At 41.3% G+C, this 23,094-nt stretch overlaps 2 protein-coding genes across 2 annotated transcripts; both read left to right on the plus strand.

Annotated features, from left to right (window-relative positions):
• The first annotated feature begins 491 nt into the window (after positions 1-491).
• Positions 492-2,363, plus strand: LOC117081356 (lysine-specific demethylase 4E-like). The gene has a single exon (XM_033207152.1). The coding sequence runs from the start codon at positions 492-494 to the stop codon at positions 2,361-2,363; it is 1,872 nt and encodes a 623-aa protein (XP_033063043.1).
• Positions 2,364-18,317: 15,954 nt separating this feature from the next.
• Positions 18,318-22,756, plus strand: LOC117079865 (serine/arginine-rich splicing factor 8). Its single transcript, XM_033204073.1, has 2 exons — positions 18,318-19,758; positions 20,237-22,756. Exon 1 carries the CDS (start codon positions 18,788-18,790, stop codon positions 19,649-19,651), a length of 864 nt encoding a protein of 287 aa, XP_033059964.1. The 5' UTR covers positions 18,318-18,787; the 3' UTR covers positions 19,652-19,758; positions 20,237-22,756.
• The last annotated feature ends 338 nt before the right edge of the window (positions 22,757-23,094 follow it).

The raw sequence follows: 23,094 nt of genomic DNA on the forward strand, positions 1-23,094 counted from the left end.
AGTATTTCTTTTGTCTGGTTATACATGTATTTTCATATATTCTGTATTTTGTATTGTTGTTGTTTAGGTTTATTGATTTAATTTCCTAGAAGAGACGCCCGGGTACAGTGGAGTTACCAGCTACTGGGGCACCAAAGCCTGAGAATCAAGAGAAGCCTCACAGTGACACCCCCAACTGAGGAAACTCACAGAGCTGCAGGTGGAGCTGGGACTCCAGCTGGGGCGCCTGCCCCACTGGGACATATTCTATTTTCTTTGGACAAAAAAATACTGACTCCTGGGAAAAATACTTACTCCTGAGTCCTCCTGGGAAGTCAGAAAGCCTGTAAAAGATCTCACTTGTTCAAAAGTTCAAGTGTGAATTACTCCCTCACAGATAAACCCAAGTATTTTGAAAAAACAAAGCGGAGAAAAGAAATTACTCCCCAGAACTCTCAGGCATCTAGAGGACACCTAAGAACTTAGGAGTCAGCTACTTCTTGTGTGCAGCCATGAAGTCTGTGCACTCCGATCCCCAGAACACGAGTCATACCATTATGACTTTTTACCCCACCATGGAAGAATTTACAGATTTCAACAAATATGTTGCTTACATGGAGTCCCAAGGCGCACATCAAGCTGGCCTCGCCAAGGTAATTCCACCCAAGGAATGGAAAGCCAGAAAGACTTACGATGATATCGAAGACATCTTAGTAGCCACTCCCCTCCAGCAGGTGACCTCTGGGCAGGCAGGGGTGTTTACTCAATACCATAAAAAGAAGAAAGCCATGACCGTGGGGAAGTATCGCCACTTGGCAAACAGTAAAAAACATCAGACTCCACCACACCAGAATTTTGCAGATTTGGAGCAACAGTACTGGAAGAGCCACCCTGGTAATCCACCAATTTATGGTGCTGATATCAGCGGCTCCTTATTTGAAGAAAGCACTAAACAGTGGAACCTAGGACACCTGGGAACAATTCTGGACCTGCTGGAGCAGGAATGTGGGGTTGTCATCGAGGGTGTCAACACACCCTACCTGTACTTTGGCATGTGGAAGACCACGTTCGCTTGGCACACGGAGGACATGGATCTTTATAGCATCAACTACCTGCACTTTGGGGAGCCCAAAACTTGGTACGTGGTGCCCCCAGAACATGGTCAACGGCTGGAACGTCTGGCCAGGGAGCTCTTCCCAGGCATTTTCCGGGGCTGTGAGGGCTTCCTGCGGCACAAGGTGGCCCTCATCTCGCCTACAGTTCTCAAAAAGAATGGGATCCCCTTCAATTGCATGACTCAGGAGGCTGGGGAGTTCATGGTGACCTTTCCCTATGGCTATCATGCTGGCTTCAACCATGGCTTCAACTGCGCAGAGGCCATCAACTTTGCCACTCCACGATGGATTGATTATGGCAAAGTGGCTTCACAGTGTAGCTGTGGGGAGGCGAGAGTGACCTTTTCCATGGACGCCTTCGTACGCATCCTGCAACCAGAGAGCTATGAGCTCTGGAAACACAAGCAAGACTTGACGGTTGTGGATCACACAGAGCCCAGGGTTGTAGAAAGCCAAGAGGTGAGCACCTGGAGGGAGGACACAGCAGTTAGGAGAGCTGCTCTGGGCCTGAGGCATCTCCGGAACCACATAACCAGCTGTCCCATACAGACTGTGGCCCCAGGGCTCTGTTACAAGCCAAAGGGCCATGGCACCAATGCTGTGCCTGGATCTGCATTCCAAACTCTGGAGATGTCATCCCGGATTCTTCCCCCTTCCACTGGAAGGCGGGGTCGTGGTCGCCGTCCTCGAGAACTGGGGACTGAGGCGACTGTTCAGTCTGCAGCTAAGAGGCGCCTCTCAGTGGGGACAGGGAGCAGAGCTCCAGGCCGCGAACCTCAGCTCCAGTTCGCCGATGAAGCTTTGACAGACAAACCCGCACCTTTGAGCAATGGCCTTCCGCATTTTGCCAAGGCTTCTGGCTGCTGTTGTGCCCCTGATCTTCAACCCCTGGGGCCCCCACTGGATCCTGATGAACCCATGCACCCTGGCCCCTGCCTACCATCCCTCGACAGCACTGCTACTAGTCTTCCTGATGTTGTCACCATGACTCCTTCCAATGTCACTGTGCCTTTCATTACGTTGTCCAGGGACACCAGTGTGGACTGGAAATCCCCAGTGAACCTGGCCAAGGTTGCAGCAATGGACCACTCTTATGCCTCTAGGGTTCTGACCCCAACTGAGTTTTCCAGGATCTCCTGGGCCCCTGACTCATCTGCTGGGGCTAAAGACAGGCAGAGATATGATGCTAAATCTGGGGATATTTTCCTCCAATGCATGATCAATCCTCTGGACCCATGGCTATTGAATATGGTGCCAAATGTCAAGTGATATCTACTTCTTATCCCAATCCCAGGAATCAGAGAAGATTCCTGCCAAGCACAATTCTGGCCTGGGCCTCTCCACAGTGAAGATTCTTTACCTCCAATAACTGACAAATTTCCAAGGCCCCAGATGCCATCTCCAACTGTGACAACCAGGGCTCCCAGAGACCACTGAACTCCCCACCCCAAAGGTTGCCATAGGATGTTGTAATATCCCTCAGGGACTCTCTGTCTACTCCTAATCATTGTGCCTGTGGCCTTCACCATGGCCCAGATGCCATGGACAGCACTTGCTGCTGTTGTCCCCTCAGGATACCTCCCTTACAGTGCTAGGGGTCCAGATCCCACAGTTATTTGGACTTACATTGGATGATGCTGAGAATCTCACTGTGTCCCTCGTTTTTACCTTCCGTCTGGTCCTCTGTTTCTCTGGCTTCCACTGGACATTGCTACAGCCCCAGTGAGGTTCGGGGCTTCTCACAGTCCTTCAACTGCACATGTTCTCCACCCCAGGCCACCATCCACTGTTCATGCACAAACTAGACCTGTAGACCAACTGAGTCTGCTATCCATTCATGGCCCCAGAGATATTTTGTAATGTTATTGATGTTTATTAAATTTGCTATCTCTACTGTATATCTGCAAAGTAAAGAAAAAAATCCTTAATACATGTTTTTAAAATTAGAATTATATAAAAGATGTATCAAAAAAAGTGATGAAGAAAAGTGATTGAGATAAAGGAATGGCAAAAGTATACCTAGGAAAGAACAAACATAAAAGTAGAGTCACAGATCTTAATATCAGGCTAAGTTGAATGAAGACCCAAGGTACATAGGTCTCTCTTCAATGTAAAAGGCTAAATTTCAGAATGAAATTGCAGCAGTCATGAATATTGAAGTAAGTTTGATAAAGTATGACTTAGAGTATATAAAACGGAAAGAGACTCATTAAACACAGGCACATTGAAGTCATGGACATGGTTTAAATCTCATGTGGAACTGTAATCCCCAATGTTGGATTTAGGGTCTGGCGGGAGGTGATTGGATCATGGGGGCGGTTTCTCGTGAACTGTTTTGCACCATCACCCTGATGTTGTTCTCCCATTAGAATTCTCACAAGATCTCATTGTTTAAAAGTCTGTAGCATGGCTGGGTGTGGTGGCTTACGCCTGTAATCCCAGCACTTTGGGAGGCTGAGGCAGGCGGATCACCTGAGGTCAGGAGTTTTATACTGGCCTGGCCAACATGGTGAAAACCCATCTCTACCAGAAATACAAAAATTAGCTGGGCGTGGTGGTGGGCACCCGTAATCCCAGCTACTTGGGATGCTGAGGTGGAAGAATCACTTGGACCTGGAAGGTGGAGGTTGCAGTGAGCCACTGCACTCCAGCCTGGGTGACAGAGTGAGACTCCACCTCAAGATAAATAAATAAATAAACAAATAAACAAACAAATAAATAAAATAAATAATACATAAAACAAATAAATAAATAAATAAATAAATAAATAAATAAATAAATGTGTGTGGCACCTCCCCACTATCTTTCTTCTTTGTGATCCAGCCATTAAGATGTGCCTGCTTGTCCTTCACCTTCTGCCATGATTGCAAATTTCCTGAGGCCTCTCCAGAAGCAGAAGCTTCTATGCTTTCTGTATAGCCTTCAGAACCACGACTCAAATAAAACTCTGTTCTACATAAATTACCCAGTCTCAAGTATTTTTCTTATAGCAATGAGAGAATGAATTACTACAGCAAATTGGTACCAGGAATAGGTCATTGTTACAAAGATTTCTGAAAATGTAGAAGTGGCTTTGGAATTGGGTAATCAGCAGAGGTTGGAAGAGTGTGGAGGGCCCAGGAGACTATAGGGGGTTGAGGGAAAGTTTTGAACTTCCTAGACACTTGTTATATTGTTGTTACAAAAATGTTGACAGTGATATGGAAAATGAATTCCAGTGTGAGTAGGTCTCAGATTGAGAAGAAGAATTTATTGAGAACTGGAGCAAAGTTTACTTCTGTTATGTGTTAGCCAAGAGGTTGGCTGCACTGTGCCCCTTTCTAGGGATCTGTGGAACTTTGAACTTGAGAGTGATGATTTAGGGTATCTGGCAGAAGAAATTTTTAAGCAGCAAAGAGTTTAAGATCTGGCCTATCTTCTTCTAACAGCCTAGGCTCACATTCATGAACAAATAAATTACCTGAAAGCAGAACTTATATCCAGTTTCAGTGAAGCAGAGTACAAAAGAGAAGCAAAATGTAAAAGTTTAAGAAATGTGCAGCCTGGCCATGTAGCAGAAGAGAAAAGCACATTTTTAGGGGAGGAATTCAAGCTGACTGCAGGAATTTACATCACTAAAAGGAAGGCAAGTACTAGTAGCCAAAATATTAAGAAAAACATCTTGAAGGCATATGAGAGACCTTCCTGGCAATGCTTCCCATCACAGGCTGGAGGTCTGGGAGGACAGAATGGTTTTGTGGACCATGCTCAGAGCCCTGCTGTCCTGTACAGTCTGTGGACACTGCTGCCTGCATCCCAGTTGCTCCAGCTCTCGCTGTGGCTCAAGGGGCCCAGGAAGAGTTCAGACCATTGCTTCAGAGTGTGCAAGCCATAAGTCTTGGAGGCTTCCACATCGTGTTAAGTCCAAGGGTGCACAGAATGCTAGAACTGAGGGTTGAGAGCTTCTGTTTAGATTTCAGAGGATGTATGGAAAAGCCTGCATGTCCAGGCAGAAGTCTGCTGCAGGGGAAAGGGTCTCACAGAGAACCTCCACTATAGCAGTACAGAGTAGAAATGTGAGGTTAGAACCCCCATGCAGAGTCCCCACTGCATACTGCCTAGCAGAGTTGTGAGAAAAGGATCACTTTCCTCCAGATCCCTGAATGGTAGAACAACCAGCAGTTTCCACCCTACTTCTGGAAAAGTTGCAGGCACTTAACACAAGCCCATCAGAGCAGCTGCAGGGGCTGAACCCTGCAAAGACACAGGAGCACAGCTACACAAGTCCTTGGGAGTACACATCATGCACTATTGTGCTCTGGATATGAGACATGGAGTCAAAGGAGTCTATTTTGGAAGTATAAGATTTTATGTCTGCCCTGCTAGGTTTCAGACTTGCTTGGGGTCTCTAGCTTCTTTCTTTTGGCCAATTTCTCCCTTTTGGAACAGGAGTCTTTACCCAATGCCTGTACCCCCACTCTATCTTGGAAGTAACTGACTTGTTTTTTATTTTATATGCTTATAGTCAGAAGGGATTTGCCTTGTCTCAGATGAGACTTTGGACTTTGGACATTTCAGTTAATGGTGAAATGAGTTAAGACTTTGGGGAACATTTGAGAAGGCATGATTATATGGTGCAATGTGAGAAGGGCATGAGATTTAGGAGGGGGCCAGGGAAGGATTGATATGGTTTGGATCTGTGTCCCCACTCAAATCTCATGTAGAATTGAAATCCTCAGTTTTGGAGGTGCGGTGTGGTGGGAGGTGATTGGCTCATGGTGGTGGTTTCTCGTGAATGGTTTAGCACCATCCCCCTAGTGCTGTTCTTGTGATAGAGTTCTCACAAGATCTGGTTGTTTAAAAGTGTGTAGTGCTTCCCCGCTCTCTCTCTTCCTCCTGCTTCCACCATGAGAGATGTGCCTACTTCCTCTTTGCCTTACATCATGATTGTAGGTTTCCTGAGGCCTCCCCCAAACCAGACACCGCTATGCTTCCTGTACAGCCCACAGACCTGTGAGCCAATTAAACCTCTTTTCTTTATAAATTACCTGGGTATATTCTTTATAGCAAAGTGAGAATGAACTAATATAGTCACCTTATTAATCCAAGCCAGAAAAAAAAGAGAAAGCTAAGGATATGAAAAACTTAGACAACATTAACAATAAGGTAGGATTGACAAACCAGATGACAGAAAACACTTCCTCTCTTCAGGTGCTGTTGACAGCTATTGTGAAACCTCTGGTTCTTGTCTTCTTAGTTTAAAATAATTTAAACAAGAGACATACAGCAAAATAAGTACAGCATAGAGTAATTTATTGTGAAAGAAAAAGAATATTTTGAAAGTTAGGTGCAGAATAGACTGTACACACTGAGAGGGAAGGAATTCAGGGTGGGCTGCTTTTTAGGGTGAGACAGCATTGATTATTGCTGGAGAAACCCCCATTATGGGAGTTTTACATGGTTATTCACAAGGAGGTGGTAAGAGGTGCTACTAGTACGCAGGTTCTGATGGTCTTCTGTACATGCACAGTAGCTGTACATGCTTATGCATACATCCCCTCTCTTGTTAGTAGCTTAAATCTCCCCATGGGTATGTTATGTAATGAACAAAAGATCAGTTTGAGGACAGGTAAAATCAAAATGTGCATGCTCTCTAGAAGGGAAAGTCCCTACTAAAGACAGCTTTGCTTGAGTGAGCTCAGTTACAACATGAATGCTAAGGCTTATTGTATTGGCTGTATGGTCACCACGGTCACTGCATCCCAAGTATATGTCATGTCCTTGACAACCTATCCTGCCAAAGAATCAATCACAAAATTTGACAGTATACCAGTGTGAATAGAAAATATCAATATCTTCTTTAAACACAATGAAAAAAATTCAAACATTCTGAATTATCATGCAATAACACTTGAAATATTTTTGAAAGTCAGAAAATGTACAGGTCCTCTTCCTGGCAGGTTAAATTTTTTTAGTGAATGGATCTCATATTTGAGGGAAGCACAAACCATAAAAGCCAAATTTCCACAAAACAATAAATATCTATTAAGAATATGAACTGTGGAGCAGGACAGCCTGATTTTGAATTTCAGGTTCTCTTACCAGCTTGTGTGACCTTGAAAATAACTTAACTTTATGACTCAGTTTCCTCAATGTAAAATGGAAATAGCACTTACTTCACATGTTTAGTTGACAGTTCTATAAGTGAATATATATGACTTGCTAATACCAATGCCTGGAATACAATAAGCATTTACTGGAGTGTTTTTAAATTTAAAACTTAATAACATACAAAAAGGAATATATGAGATTCATTTAGAATAGTGCTGAGGAAAATTTGCAGCCTTTATTTTCTCCATCACATTCAAATAATAAAATTAACTGTATTAAACTTCTGATTTACAAGTTAGGAAAAGATCAATTATATGAAAGTAGCAACAAGGAATTGATATACATGTACACAGAAAATGAGTCGGAATAACTGTAAAATAATAAATCAACATAAAGCTCCAATGATGTGGATTTTTTTTAGAAAAAATTAACTTACTACATATAAAGCTTAAGAAATAAATTTCTGTGTATGAAATACAGAAAGATAGCAGAAGACCTGACTCTTCAAAAATGACAAGGATTAGACAATTTCACAGAGGAATTGTGTGAAATTTTTATTTCAAGTATACACAGGCCTTTAAAATGAGAAAAAATTCAAGTTTTAAAATAAGCACACCATTGACAGAAAATCCTGATGAATAGCAGAATGAGAGAAAATGATGGACAAAACTTATTGATAAGCATCAATGTAAAAATTTTAACTTAAATATTAGCTAAGAGAATCTGAGTACATTAAAAGAATGACATAGAAAGACTACATGGGGTTTATTGCAGGAAGGCAGTGATGGTTTAAACAAGGAAATCTAGGAATATAACTTATCCTGCAAATGCAACCAGAAGAAGTTATACGATCATGTTTATAGATGTTGATAGGCATTTGATATAATTCAACAGTCTTGTTTTACACACACCCACAAGGAAGCAATGAATCCTTCCTTAAAATAAAATTCAAAAATTATCTAGATACTAGTTAGGTATTTTAGACCCAAGCCAGCACTTTCCTTAATGTGAGGTATTTGAAGCATTTCAGTCAATCATTTATGGAATTAGTGCTGTTAACCACTGCAAAAATTTTTAGAGCTATGATTGATGGAAGGGAAGAGACAAAATTTATTTTGTTGTAGTTGTAGTTGATAAGGCTGAATGTAGGGAAAACTCAGGGAGGGGGCTAAATATCTAAATGGCTTCCCTATGGCCACCATGCTGACTTCACCCATGACTTCAATTTCAGGGAGGCCATGAATTTTGCCACCATGTGATAAGCAAAGTGGCCTCTCAGTGCAGTGGTGAGGAAGTCATTGTGACCTTTTCCCTGGACGCTGTCATGGGCATCCTGTAACCCAAGTGCTATGAGCTGTGGAAATCTAGACAAGAGGGATTAGTTGCAGACCCCATGGAATCCAGGGCACAGGCCAGCCTGGAGATGCCCACTTCGTGGAAGATCCAAGTGCCTGAGAGGGCTCTCTGGACTGAGGCACCACCCATGTCACCAAGGCCATGACCCACTCGGCCTAAGACCTCCAGTTGTGGTGCCTGTTGCCTCACATTTCTGTGCCTGGTGTTCCTGTGGCCAATTTAGCCTGCAGTGATGCTTTCTAGCCCAGGACCTTAGCTTGGACCTACTGCCACCCTGGCTTTGTCAATCTTGGTCTGAACCTTTCAACTGGTAGATGTGGTTGTGGTCCTTATCCTTTGTAACTGGTGGTTCAGAGGTCAATCCTCCAGGCTCCTTCTGGCCAGGAGGTACCTTTTGGTGGCCACAGACTGCACACCTCCAGGCCCTGAACCTAAGCCCCTGCCCACAGATGCAGCTTTGATGGATAGGCCTGTACCACGGAGCCCAGGATCCAGCATCCTGCCAAGGAGTCTGGGTGCTGCTGGGGCCCCGCCCCTGTGCCCATGGTCAGCTTTTATACCCCACTGCTCTGCTCTGTGGGGGCTTCTTGAGATTGGTCATATTTACAACTCAGAATTTTTGGCAAATTTTCAGGCCACGAAAACTGCAGTGCCTCCCAGTGCTTAGTTCCTGTGGTGAGGCCCCTGGGCACTGCTGAGTCCAAGGGGATTACCAATTTTCTTCATCCTCTCAGACGTTGTAATATCGTGACACTTCTACTTCTGCGTCACCAGGTGAGATTTCATCCACTGGACATGAGTATCTCTGAGAACGAGGTCTTCCTGGGTTTGCCAAGAGCTCATCTATCCCAGTGTCCCAAACTCTGGACCAACTATAGAGGCTGCTGAACTTCTGAAGAATTTGGAGTGTGGTTACCCTTCAATGGTCTTCTTCCCTTATCTCTCCCTCCCTCAACTCTCCCCTTCTTGCAAAACTAGCCTTTTATGGCCAATTAGGTCAATAGAGTCAGAAAAAAAAGCATCATATTTCTAAATTATTGAGATATTTAAAATGTGACATCGCCAGTATTTGTTCACAAATGTATTAGAGGTCACCAACAAGTAAAATCGGACTTTCTTTCTAATATTGTAATTTCAAAAACATTGCAGGAAGAGGTTATTCTCCATGCATTTTTCTTTGCAGTTATTTGAGAACATTCCAGGCAACACTTACTAATATTTTATGGACTAGTTACATTTTGTGGTGGTGAGTGAGCTCAGCGTATGGTTATGAGGTTCTGGCTGTCTGGCTGTGTGGGAGCACTGGATTGCAGGCTCCACTGCCTGGGAGAGTACATAAAGCTGTGTGCATACTTCACACTGGTAATTCATTGACTCAGCCCAATAAATAAACCCCAAGTAAGTGAACAAGACAGTTTCAGTCAGGAATGTGTGTTATGTAGGAACTAAAGCAAGACTGGACAACAGGGCAGAATGGGCACAGGCTGGCCGAGCTGCTGGTCCAAGAAAGCTTCAGAGAACAGGAGACCTTTTGGAGCCCCAACAGAGAAAAATAAGAAGGTCCAGAGTGGGATTTTCCACCTGCAGGGAACTGTAAGTGCAATAGGCCTAATATAGAACTTGATGAGTTGTTTTACCAGTGATACGATAGAGGCTTATTTATATCTGGGGCACACAGAAGAAGAGGCAGAGATCAGACCACTCAGGCCCTGTGACTCATGTTAATTGCATTATTGGGTATTCTATCAACTTGAATTGAGAAGGCACTGGAGGTGTAAAACAGCAGCGAAGATGTGATTTATACGTTTAAACAATCAGCTTAGTTGCTCTGTGGAGAATGTCCCAGAAGGAGAAAGAGTTAGACCATCTACAATACAAGTGAGAGTGACAGTTGCTTAGACTCAATTGTTCATATTGCAAATGCAATATTCATATTGCAAATTCATATTGCAAATGCACAGAAGTGGACAAATTCAAAACTTACTTTGGAAATTGAAAGTGATAGTTTTGGATGTAGAAGGAAACATTCAGAGAAGCAAGCCACCCCTCCCCTTAGTACTACTCTTGCTTAACTGCCCTTACAGAATGTTATTAAGGCTCCAAAGTTGAGGCTTCAGGCAATTTGAGAGCCAAAGTAATAAACAATTGGTGCTTGCCTGAACTTTTCAATAAAGAACAGAAAAACCCAAATTTTCTTGCCTATCTCACTCATTCACACAACTTTGTCATTCCTAACATAATAAGAGATGGAAGTTTATTCTTTATAAAATTCAAGCTGAGAGGCTGAACACAGAGTCTGCAGGCACACAGGAAGACAGAGTGAGTTGCCTGGCTGAAAAGGGGCTAAAGCTAATACTGAGATGGTGGAACCACAAGATGAAAGCATACTGGATTCATTGGAAGGGAGAAGCCCTAGAGAACTGCTGGACCTACAGTACATCTTGCATCACCAAATCAATGTTTATGTGATAGGAAAAAGTCTCATTGGCCCTGGAATGCAGGAGGCAGACAGCCTTCAGCTGCAGAGAGCTGCCTTACCCAAGGCCATGTCTCCTCCGAGTGTAGCCCATATCCGATGACTGCTCAGTGCTGGAGCATAAAGCTTGGCCATCTCTGCTGAACTCAGGACAATCCTGAGGGCCATTTGAGCTCCAGAGTCCCTGCAGGATCGGCTGACTATCTTTGGGTATAAACCACAGATCAACTTTTCTCTGTGCTCAAACCTTCTTCCTATCCTTCCCTTACTCAGATACAGATCCCAAAGGCACTCTAAAGATCTTGGTGCTGAAGTCTTGGAGTCTGCTCCATAGTGGACCTGACCTGCAATTGTACTTTAGGTTTCTTTGTGTTTCAAAGGCATAATTTCCTTGAGAGACTAAAGATTGGTCCCCCTGCTGAGAAATTATAATCCTTCTTTGCATGGTTATTTAGGGATATGAGGAGATAGAAATGGCCATGAGATAGAATCTCAACTTCCAATGTATGGAACTATTGTTGTGACAGCCATTGAAAACATGCCACTTTGAATACCAGAAGTCACAAGGACAAGAAGCAAACATCTTACTTTTGGCATGATGGATCAGTCCCAGTTTTACACCTGGATTTACTAGAACCATGCACTCTGGCTCTAAAAGAAACAGTCCCATTTCCAGAGCAACTGACTGTCACATGCATTGCTACTGGGAATGTACCATCATACAGCCCCTTTGAAAAACCGTTTGTCAATGTTCTATAAACTTAAGCACTCATCAATCTATAGCAGTTCTCCTCCTAAATACCTACACATTTTATAAGAATCACAAACTACGGATAATTCATATATCTCTGAATATATAAGCAGAAAAACTCATAGCTTATTAAAACTTGTAGCTTATTTAATATTATTCAGCAACAAAATGGAATGTATTGCTGGTACATGCAACAGGAATAGCTGGATCTTACAAACATCAGATTTGGAAACTATAAAATAGGAAAACCTATTGTATATTTTTATTCGTCTTCATTGCAAACATAGACCAAAGTAAGCTGTGGTCATCGAGTTTAGAACATGATTGCCTCTGGTGGGGAGCAGGATCCTGGTGTGAGAGAATGTGATGGGGCCGTGGGAATGTTCTACATCTTCTTTTGGGTGATGATTACACGGGTGTATGTGCTTGTTAAAACTCACTGATGTGGAGACCTATGGTGTATGCATTTTTATTGCACGTATTTTAAACTGGAGAAAACTGAACAGGAGACAAGACAGGAGCAGCTGGAAAAGTGGGAACCATTTTAAACAGTGGAAAGCTGAATGCTAGGTTGGCAGGGAGAAAACCTGGAGGGTAATGGAATCCCCAGTGCAGAACCAAAAGGAATCAAGATTTTGTGACACCAGGTACCTCCAGAGTTGGGAGTAAAAGTAAGGCTAAACACACAGATTTTGATAAAAATCTGTTGGAGAAGTTACTTTAGTTCCTTGGGTCAGCTCAATTAAGTTAGCATCTGGATGACTACTTCCGCCAACTACATCCACTCATCTTTCAGTGGAAAATGATACTTTCTTGCTCCTATATTCCAGGTGAGAATTGGAGGTTGCTAAAATTAGGTGATGAGGTCGGATTGTGGATATGAAAGTGCAGGAAAGAAAGGAATTCTGACAATTTCTGGACACGGTAGCTTGGCTCACATTCCAACTTGGAATGTGAGAACTGAATTTCTGCTTATTATCTTCAGCAGCATCACAATCTTATCCTAGGCAGATAGATGCCCTGGAATAGCTATCATTAAAAAAAAATATTGGAGAGTATTCCTATTGTGTTCCTCAAGGATCTAGAACTAAATGTACCATATGACCCAGCCATCCCACTACTGGGTATATACCCAAAGGATTATAAATTATTCTACTACAAAGACACATGCACACGTATGTTTATTGCGGCACTATTCACAATAGCAAAGACTTGGAAACCACCCAAATGTCCATCTGTAACAGACTGGATTAAGAAAATGTGGCACATATACACCATGAATACTATGCAGCCATAAAAAAGGATGAGTTTGCGTCCTTTGTAGGGACATGGATGCAGCTGGAAACCATCATTCTTAGCAAACTATCACAAGAACAGAAAACCAAACACCGCACGTTCTCACTCATAGGTGGGAACTGAACAGTGAGATCACTTGGACTCGGGAAGGGGAACATCACACACTGGGGCCTATCATGGGGAGGGGGTAGGAGGGAGGGATTGCACTGGGGAGTTATACCTGATATAAATGATGAATTGATGGGTGCTGACGAGTTGATGGGTGCAGCACACCAACATGGCATCAGTATACATATGTAACAAACCTGCACGTTATGCACATGTACCCTAGAACTTAAAGTATAAAAAAAAAAAATTGGAGAGTAAAAGAAAAGAAACATAAGCACACAAATAATTTGTAGAAAATATTGTTCCTATTGTCCTCCTGTTTCTATTCAGCTACTTTCAAAAATATTTCGCATTCTCTTGCCAAATAAGGACAAGCAATAGCGCAGCTAAACTTGTTTCTAAATTAGTCTTTTGGAAAGTTCAGGGAGTTAGGGGTGGCTGTGGAGGGCTTCTTCAAGCAACTGCAATTAGAATTCTATATTACTTCATTTGACACTTTCAATTTGGGTCACTCTTCTTTGTAAAAATTGCCCATATCCAGCTGTTTGCCCATGTCCTATAATAAGCTTTTGCTATTCTGTACTGTATTTTGGAAAATCAAGGAACATTGATAATGAAAATTATCTAAGAGCAAGTGTAGAGCCATCTTTGTCCTCTCCCATGACTTCTGTTCCTTCATTTCTGAAGGCTTCTCTTCATTTCTGAGAAATAACAATTATGAGTTTGATGCATATTCTCCATGTTTATAGTCAGAAGTCTACACAGCCAAGATGATATGTCAGGTTTGGTTTTATCAACTTCTCTTCCTCCTCCTACCTATTTAAAAACTCAATATTACAAGGCCTAGACAGATTGTTACATATATAGATCCTAATGACTCCAACAGAGTCAACAGATCTGTGTAATTTTTTATTTTATTCATTCCCCTACTGACGGACATGTAGATTATTTCCACATCTTCGTTATGTATAAATAACACTTTCCTGAACAGCTGTGTGCATAGAACTAGAGTTCCTTGGCTATACTGATATTTGTTTTCAATTATTCTAAGAATAGCTAAGTCAGTCTACAATTTCTATCTCCATTAGCAGTGGGACAGTTCTGGTTTCCCCATATGTTGGCCCATTTTTACATTGTCAGATCATTTCACTTTTTCTGATTTAAATCAAGAAAAATGTCTCATTGCATTTTCTCAATTACTAGTGATCTTGTACATCCCCTCATATTTATTGGCCATCTGGATTTCCTTTTTTTACGAGTTGCCTTTTCTAAGGCTTCGATCCCTTCTTTTGGGTTGACTCCTTGTTTGTATTGATCTATAGAAGTTTTCAGGATACTTATTCATTGTCTATTTTACATATGACAAAACTGTTCTTCTATCCTGTATCTTGTCTCAATGTTTTATGTCCTTATTACACTGGAATGAGTTAAATATGTCAGAAATTTTCATCGTTGTTTCTGCTTTTGGCTCTTCTTTAAGATACTTTTCCCACCTTGAATTCATAAACACATTCTTCAGTATATTCTCAAATAGCCCTAAAGTTCTCTTTTATACAGTCTTTAATTCATCACTAATTTACTCTTCTAAGTAGTGTAAGGTAGAGCTCTATTTTAATTTTTCCCCCCAATATCAATATCCCTTATTGAATTATCAATTACTTTTCATGGGATTGGTAAGCCGCCTTTATTATATACAGACTCCCACATATACAGTTGAGCCTTGAACAAATGAAGTGCATGGGTCTACTTATACAGGGATTTTTTTTTCACAACTGTATTGGTAAATTTTTGGAGATTTAGAACAATTTGAAAAAACTCCTGGATGCCTCTTGTACTCTAGAAATATTGCAAAATATAAGAAAAAATGAGGTATGTCATGAATGCATAAAATATTTATAGATATTAGTGTATTTTAACATTTACTACCATAAAATATGTATAATTCTGTTACAAAAAGTTAAATTTATCAGAATTTACACACACACACAGACCATATATAATGCCATTTGAAGTTGAGATAAATGTAAACAAATGTAAAGATACAGTATTAAATCATAACTGCATAAAATTAACTATAGTAATACTGTATTATTGTAAGAATTTTGTAGCCTCTTCCTTTTGCCATTGCGGTGAGCTCGTGTTGTGAGTATCCTCTTAAAATGCTGCAGGACACTAATCATCTCTGCCTGAGCAATTTTTTTCTCTCTAGTAAATTGTCTATCACAGTAAAAAGTGATCTCTTGAGTATCATGTTTAGGACAATATCCTCAAGCCTGAGTAACACTATGGGGCCCATACGAAGTGCCACTAGTGATGCTGGAAATGTTCCCAAGAAGCAGAGAAAAGTCATGACAGTATAAGAAAATGTGGAATTGCTTGATGTGTAGTGTACACTGAGATCTGCAGTGAGGTTATCAGCCATTTCAGACAGGCTATTCATCTTGTTAAGGTATCCATAAATACAGTACAGTATAGTAAATACATTTTCTCCTCATGATTTTCTTAAAAACATTTTCTTTAGTTTTCTTTACTGTAAGAATACAATATTTAGTATATGTCACATACAAAATCTGTGTTAATCAGCCATTCATGATATCTGTAAGACTTCCAGTCAACAGTAGGCTCTTAGTAGTTCAGTTTTTGGAGGAGTCAAAAGTATTTGAGGAGTTTCAACTGCACAGGGGTTCAGCACCCTGAACCCCCTCATTGTTCCAGGGTCAACTGTACATGTGTCTGTGTCTGGACTCAGTATTGTGTGCTTAGAGGTACTGTTGATATCAACTCAAATATTACAGTTTGATAAGGGAGAAGTATTTTTTTGTTTTAAGGCATCATTTTGGGGGTTGTCATTTAAATACTTGACTCTAACAGTGCTAGACTCTAACAGTGCTAGACTCTAACAGTGCTAGCTCTACCATGGTGAACAAGTGACTTACTGTCTCCATGACTCAGTCTGTCATCTGAAAATTAGAGGTAAGATTTTTCTTACAGGCCATAAGAATTAAATGATTTATTGTACGAAGAGTACATTGAACAGCGTTTGCCATGTTATAGTCACCATGTATGTGAGTTATTTTAAATAATATTTTACTATTAGAAATAAAGAGGGATTTCTGTTCATCAAAAGATATGAAAAAAAGAGAGAAATGACACACCAAGGAGTGTGAACCAATACTGTATTACTCATATCCAGCAAAGAGCTGATATCCATTATATATAAAGAGCTAGTGCAGAGAACGCCAACCCAATAGAAAAATGGACAAAATACATAATAGGCAGCTCATGAGTGAGAATATCCAAATGGCCAACGAACATGAAAAAATTACTCTCATTTGTAATTAGGGAAATGATTTCTTTTTTTTTTTAAGTTTTAAGTGACAAAGTCTCACTGTGTCACCCCAGGCTGTTGTGCCGGGAAGCAATCATAGGTAAAACAAATCTTAATGCCCTCACCTAACCCGCTAAAACTAAAAAGTCTGATATTCACCAAAGGTTTGCAAAAGTGAAGAGCACTGAGCACCCTCATATACAGCTATCCTGTGTGTAAACTGATAAAAACTGTTGAAAAACAATCAGGCATGATAAAGTTTGAATTCACATACAGTTGTCCTTTGATATTCTGCAGGCGGAGGGGGTTTGGTCCTTAGGTACCCCTGAGGATTCTGAGGAATGGCTTGGTATGCGCATGTAACCTATACATATCTTCCAATATACTTTAAGTCATCTCTAGAGTACTTACATTATGATGAAAATGCTATGTAAATAATTGTTTACTGTATTATGTTTTATTTATTTTTATTGTTTTTTTTTCTGAATAATTTCTACCCACAGTTGGCTGAATTCACTGATGCTGAAGCCAGAGGTTACAGTGGGCTTCCTGTATTCTATGACAAGGGATCCATTCATACGTAAAAGGACACATGAGTTCCAGTATACATGTCCAAGCGTGTTCTGAGCAACACTGTAAGAGGCCCAAAGTGGAAACAACCCAAGTGCCCATGAACAGCAAAACATTTCTACCATTGAATGCCTTATGGCAAGGCAACAGGATCAAGTACAGCTAGACGGAACAATATAGATGAGGGAAATAAAACACAAAATACATTAAAATATAAAAAGCACAATTCTATGTATATAAGGTTACATAACATTTTCAAAATCAGCAACATTTTAATTAATTTAATTTATTTAGAATTCTCCTGCAGAGGAGTTTTCTCTCTTCTCTCCAATGTGTTAATTTATTTAATCATTTATTTACGACAGCACAGATTCATATTTTGTATTTTGGAATATGATATAGTAGTATTTTAGTTTGTTCCTTAAATTGTTCAATATGTGGCCACTGGGAGCTGTTTTATTGGTTTTTGTACCACATTAAAATTACCCCATCAATGCTTTTGTTTGTTTTCTATTTCTCACATCATTTTCCAGCACTCCAAGATGCTCTAGATCCTTTCTGTATATTTCCTTTCCAGATCTAGAAACTGTATTTCTTCATCAGTATTGCTACATTGTTTTTTTCTTTAAAAGTGTTAGATTTCAATTTTATTAATCATCTTTTTAAAAAACATATCGTCCCTTTTGTTTACTTGTAATTCTATTTTTAATGTTTTATTCTTTTGTTTTGGTTTTGCTTTACTAATTGCTTGACTTCAACATAAAAAAGTTTTAGAAATGTGGTTATTAATTTTCAAATAAATATGATTGGATTCAGGTTTTTTATTTTTAACCTTCAATATTATTTCACTGAGGTCCAGATGTACTCAAGTTATTGACCTATGAAATTTTAATGGACATTTATTTTGTAGTCTTGTATTGTGAAATTCTTGTGTTTTCTACACGTTTTTGGTTGTTGCAGGTTATATGATCAAAATTGTTGTTTGTTGTGCAAATTATTATAGCATTACTAGTTTTGTTCTCTGCACTATTGATTTCTGAGAAAACGGTGTTATGGGGAATAAAAACTCCCATCATGAGTGCAGATTTTTCAGTTTTACCTTATAACTCTCAGTCTTGGCTTTCTATGTGTCACTGTTGTGTGTTTAGGTGCGTTAAGTTCATCACTGTCATGTTTTCCTAGTGAATTTTCTTTTCAATAACTATAAAATGTGCTTCTTTGATCCTATCAATATACTGGATATTAATATTGCTACCCGAGGTTTCTTTTGTTTAATATTTGTCTGGATTGCCTGTTCCTATAAATTGACCTTTAATCAGTTAGCTTTGTTCTTAAGATTGGTTTAAAATTAGAATAATGGGGAGGGGCATGGGAGGGTGGGACGTCTAATTTAAACCCAGCCCAGTGATTACATTAGCTGGGCGCTGATTAGGTTAGGATGTTGCCCAGGGATAAAGCCAGGATCTTTGGGACCTGGCTTCATTTGGAGTTCAGCTACCAAGAGAAAACCTTCCTCTGGGTCCTGGAGTATTTGGCCTGAAACTGAGAATTTGAAAGTTGCTGCTCCAGGGCGCTCCCTGCGGAGCTCGGCCGCCAGCCTCTCCGCCCGGCCTTTCCCGGCGTCCCCACGCGGGGCGCAGCCGCGAGAAAGGAACGCAGGTCACACCGTCAGCGCCCAGAGCAGCGCCAGTTTCCGGGCCCGGCCTGCTCTGGGAGCCATGAGCTGCGGCCGCCCCCCTCCCGACGTGGACGGTATGATCACCCTCAAGGTGGACAACCTGACCTACCGGACCTCTCCCGACAGCCTGAGACGCGTGTTCGAGAAGTACGGGCGCGTGGGCGACGTGTACATCCCGCGGGAGCCCCACACCAAGGCGCCCCGGGGCTTCGCCTTCGTCCGCTTTCACGACCGGCGCGACGCGCAAGACGCCGAGGCCGCCATGGACGGGGCGGAGCTGGACGGACGTGAGCTGCGGGTGCAGGTGGCGCGCTATGGCCGCCGGGACCTGCCCCGCAGCCGCCAGAGAGAGCCACGCGGCAGGTCCGGAGGCGGCGGCTACGGACGGCGGAGCCGCAGCTACGGACGGCGGAGCCGCAGCCCCAGGCGGCGACACCGCAGCCGATCCCGGGGTCCCAGCTGCTCCAGGTCCCGCAGCCGATCTCGCTATAGGGGTTCTCGCATTAGCCGGTCTCCCTATAGCCGATCTCCTTACAGCCGGTCACGCTACAGCCGCTCTCCCTACAGCCGATCTCGCCACAGGGATTCTCGCTACGGCGGATCTCGCCACAGCTCATCTGGTTACAGTAACTCTCGCTACGGCCGCTCTCGCTACAGCCGATATCACAGCAGCCGGTCTCACTCGAAGTCTGGGTCCTCCACTAGCTCTCGCTCTGCATCAACCTCCAAATCGAGCTCTGCGCGACGATCCAAGTCCTCCTCGGTCTCCAGGTCTCGCTCACGGTCCAGGTCTTCATCTGTGACCAGGAGTCCTCCCCGGATATCCAAGAGGAAATCCAAGTCCAGGTCGCGATCCAAGAGGCCCCCCAAGTCTCCCGAAGAGGAAGGACAGACGTCCTCTTAAGAAAATGATGCATCAGGAAGCAACATGATGGAGGACTTGGGGAAAAGGATCACATACTCAGTCCATGGAAGCAACGTCCCTGGAAGAAGGGGCTGCCTATTGAAAAGGTTGTGTCACACTTTTCTACCTTTTCACCCGTTTGAAGCTTTGCATCAGGTGGCAAAATTCATTCTATGCGCCGTTTTGTTGTTATTCACATTTTCTTGTAACTTAGGAGGTAAACGACCTAAGATTGCATTATTGGGTTTGTATATTTGAGGCAAAAATTTATTTTTATTTCTATAGTGACGACTGTTTTGGTTTGAAATGAACAGATTGGTAACCTAATTTGTGGCCTCCTGACTTTTAAGGAAACGTGTGCAGCCATTACACACAGCCTAACGCTGTCAAGACATTGCTTCAACATTGCCTTCATTCCTTAAAGTTAAAAACCTACAAAAGGTGGTGTAAATTAATATGGATAATTTTATTTACCTCCAGGTCTAAAAGGTAGTATGACCCAAATTTGTGTAAAGATTTTTCATGTGAAAGGACTGGGTTTTTAGCAAACACAAGTCTAATCTCTTTTGTGTTTTTGTGCACCAGGCCCGGCTGCGTAGCAGTTGAGTGATGCTGGTTAGCTATTAAGGTGGCCTGTTGCAGTGCAGAGTGCTGAGCTGCTTCCTGTTTTCTTCTGATTGCTCCTGGGGAAAACACGCCTTGTCCTGAAGAACAAATGGCTGTCCAGTTTATTAAAATGCCTGTCAACTGCACTTCCAGCCACCCAGGCCTTGCAGATAAATAATGGAGCATGCAGTGAGCACATCTAGCTGATGATAATCACACCTTTCCCCCCGTCTTTTCTGAAAAATTGTAACTCTGATCATATCAACATGTATGAACTTAAAATATGGAGAATGTTATGTAAGAAATGGTTTATAAGTTTGTTGAGTACCTAAAACGTGTATCTTTTTGATTATGAATTTTTTACGCTAACCATTGTTTCTGTAGTTAAAATTGTTTTCTTGGTGTTATCTTTTCTCAAAATTAGAAACTTTTGATGGAAAGTAGGTTGTTTTATTTTCTGTATGACTTTTGGATATTTGTACTTTTGAGAAAATTGTTAGCACCAAGTGTTTCTCAAAATATAATTTAAAAAAAATCCTTAATAGGCTTTTAGCCATGTGCTTTATTGTTTTATCACAATGCAGTTTATTTGTAGTTTCTCTCTTTTCTCCTCATACCTATGGTTTTTTTACCTCTAAAATTATTTTCAAATAATCCATTTTTGGCTTTCATCATTATCCCTACTGGATGTTATGTGTTCTTTTGCAATTGTTTCTGCTTATACCTTTAGTAGCAAAGGGAAAAATAACAATTTGATGTCTATGATCTAGTGACAATAGGATTATATTGGAGCCAGTTGAATAAATTTATTCTTTCAATCATATAGATCTTCATTAATATTTTTGACTGAATTATCAATTAAAAATATTCCATTTCCTTTGTGAAGAAACTGCTAAACTCAGGATTCAATTCTTGAATGAACTGGCAAGGTGGCGGTGGTCTGTAGATATAAATGCCACATTTTGTTGTTACAACAGTTAGTAGTTAATATTGTTTTCATATATAGACTCCAGAATCGAAATTTTACCATAATGACATTTCTTCTGGTCATGACAAATGTGATATTTTACCAATATAAATCTACGTAGAATCCAAAGATACACACAGAGCAGTCCTGTCTGAGAAATAAAAAATCAGGATACCCATGGCATCGTAGTAGCCACTCACGTCCAGCAGGTGGCCAAGGGAGGTGAGGTATATTTATTAAATGGGATGGAGTGGGACGGGTATGGGGCAGGCCTAAGGGTAGGGGAGCATTGTCAATTTCCGGGGGTAGTATGAGACCCAGGCGTAGCTGGAGTTTGCAGCTTTGAAGCAAAAATATCTGTAGAACATCTTAAACATGTGACCAAATATGATGTTAAAATCAGCAGCTTTTTATACGTTAAAAACTTTGAAACCTAGGGCCGGGCGTGGTGGCTCACGCCTGTAATCCCAGCACTTTGGGAGGCCAAGGCAGGTGGATCACCTGAGGTCAGGAGTTCAAGACCAGCCTGACCAACATGGTCAAACCCTGTCTCTACTAAAAATACAAAAATTAGCCTGGCATGGTGGCGCATGCCTGCAATCCCAGCTACCTGGAGGCTGAGGCAGGAGAATCGCTTGAAACCGGGAGGAGGAGTTGTGGTGAGCTGAGATCATGCCATTGCACTCCTGCCTGGGCAACAAGAGTGAAACTCCATCTCAAAAAAACAAACAGAAAAACAACTTTGAAACCTAGGAACAGTTTTGGACCTGTTGGAGCAGAAATGTGTAGTTGTCATTGAAGGTGTGAACATACCCTACCTCTACCTCTACATGTGGAAGACCTGAACACACGGAGGACGTGAACCCATGGAGAAGAGTGATGTGACATGTTTTACATTTTATTAGCACCATGATCTAACCGACTGAGCTAACTGGCCACACCATTTTATCCTTTATAATGATCACTATGAGGGCTGAGTACAGAATGGAGTGTATGTGGTCAAGAGTGGAAGCTGTGAGGCTATTGCAGTAATTCAGAAAGAAAGGTGACAATTGCTTAGACTTTGGCAGTGGTGTTGGAAATGGACATAAATAGACATATTCAGGAAATATATTGATCTTAGATCTAATAAGACACGTAATAGATTAGAAGTAGGGAAATTAAAGAAAAAGCAGAATTAAGGATGACTTCTCACTTACCGGCTTGAAATGCTAAGTGGATGAGGGTGCTGTTTAGTGAGTTGAGGAAAACTGGGGGTGGTGATGGGTGTAGAAATTGAGAAAGGAAAATCAAGAATTTCCAGAACTTTCAGAGTAATGTTAAATACTTTCCTTGAGTGGGTCAGTCATCATTTGTAAGTGCATTTCTAAAAATATTGCTTAATTTTGTTTTTGAGCTTTGTATAAATGAAATTTTGTGTGTACTGATTATTTTGCTCAATATTATGTCTTTAAGATCTCTGTATTGTTGCATGTGGCTGAGTTTATTTTTGATGCTGTGTAGTGTTTTACTAATAAATAAATCATAATTCAGTTTTTATTGTTCTATTTGATGGACATCTGGGTTGTTTCCCATTTTAGTTACTTTGAATAAGGAAGCAATGAATATTTTTATACATATAACCTGATGTACATGTGTATATACATTTCAGTTATCAATCCCAAAAGTGCATTTGCTGGGCTATAGGTCAAGTACATGTTCAATGTTATTATATAATTTCAACTATTTTCCAAAGTAGTTCTACCAATATATACTATTATCATCAGTTGATGAGAATTCCAGTTGCTCCACATTCTCATTAACACTTGTTAATGTAAGGCCTTTTAATATTTACAAATCTGATGGGTATATAGTGGTATTTCATTTGGTT

This window comes from Trachypithecus francoisi, unplaced genomic scaffold (genome assembly GCF_009764315.1).
Source record: "Trachypithecus francoisi isolate TF-2019V2 unplaced genomic scaffold, Tfra_2.0 Lachesis_group8, whole genome shotgun sequence".
NCBI lineage: Eukaryota > Metazoa > Chordata > Mammalia > Primates > Cercopithecidae > Trachypithecus > Trachypithecus francoisi.

Excerpts from the sequence above, each read along its gene's own strand:
- LOC117081356 (XM_033207152.1), top strand. The coding sequence starts at position 492 with ATGAAGTCTGTGCACTCCGATCCCCAGAACACGAGTCATACCATTATG.
- LOC117079865 (XM_033204073.1), top strand. The coding sequence starts at position 18,788 with ATGAGCTGCGGCCGCCCCCCTCCCGACGTGGACGGTATGATCACCCTC.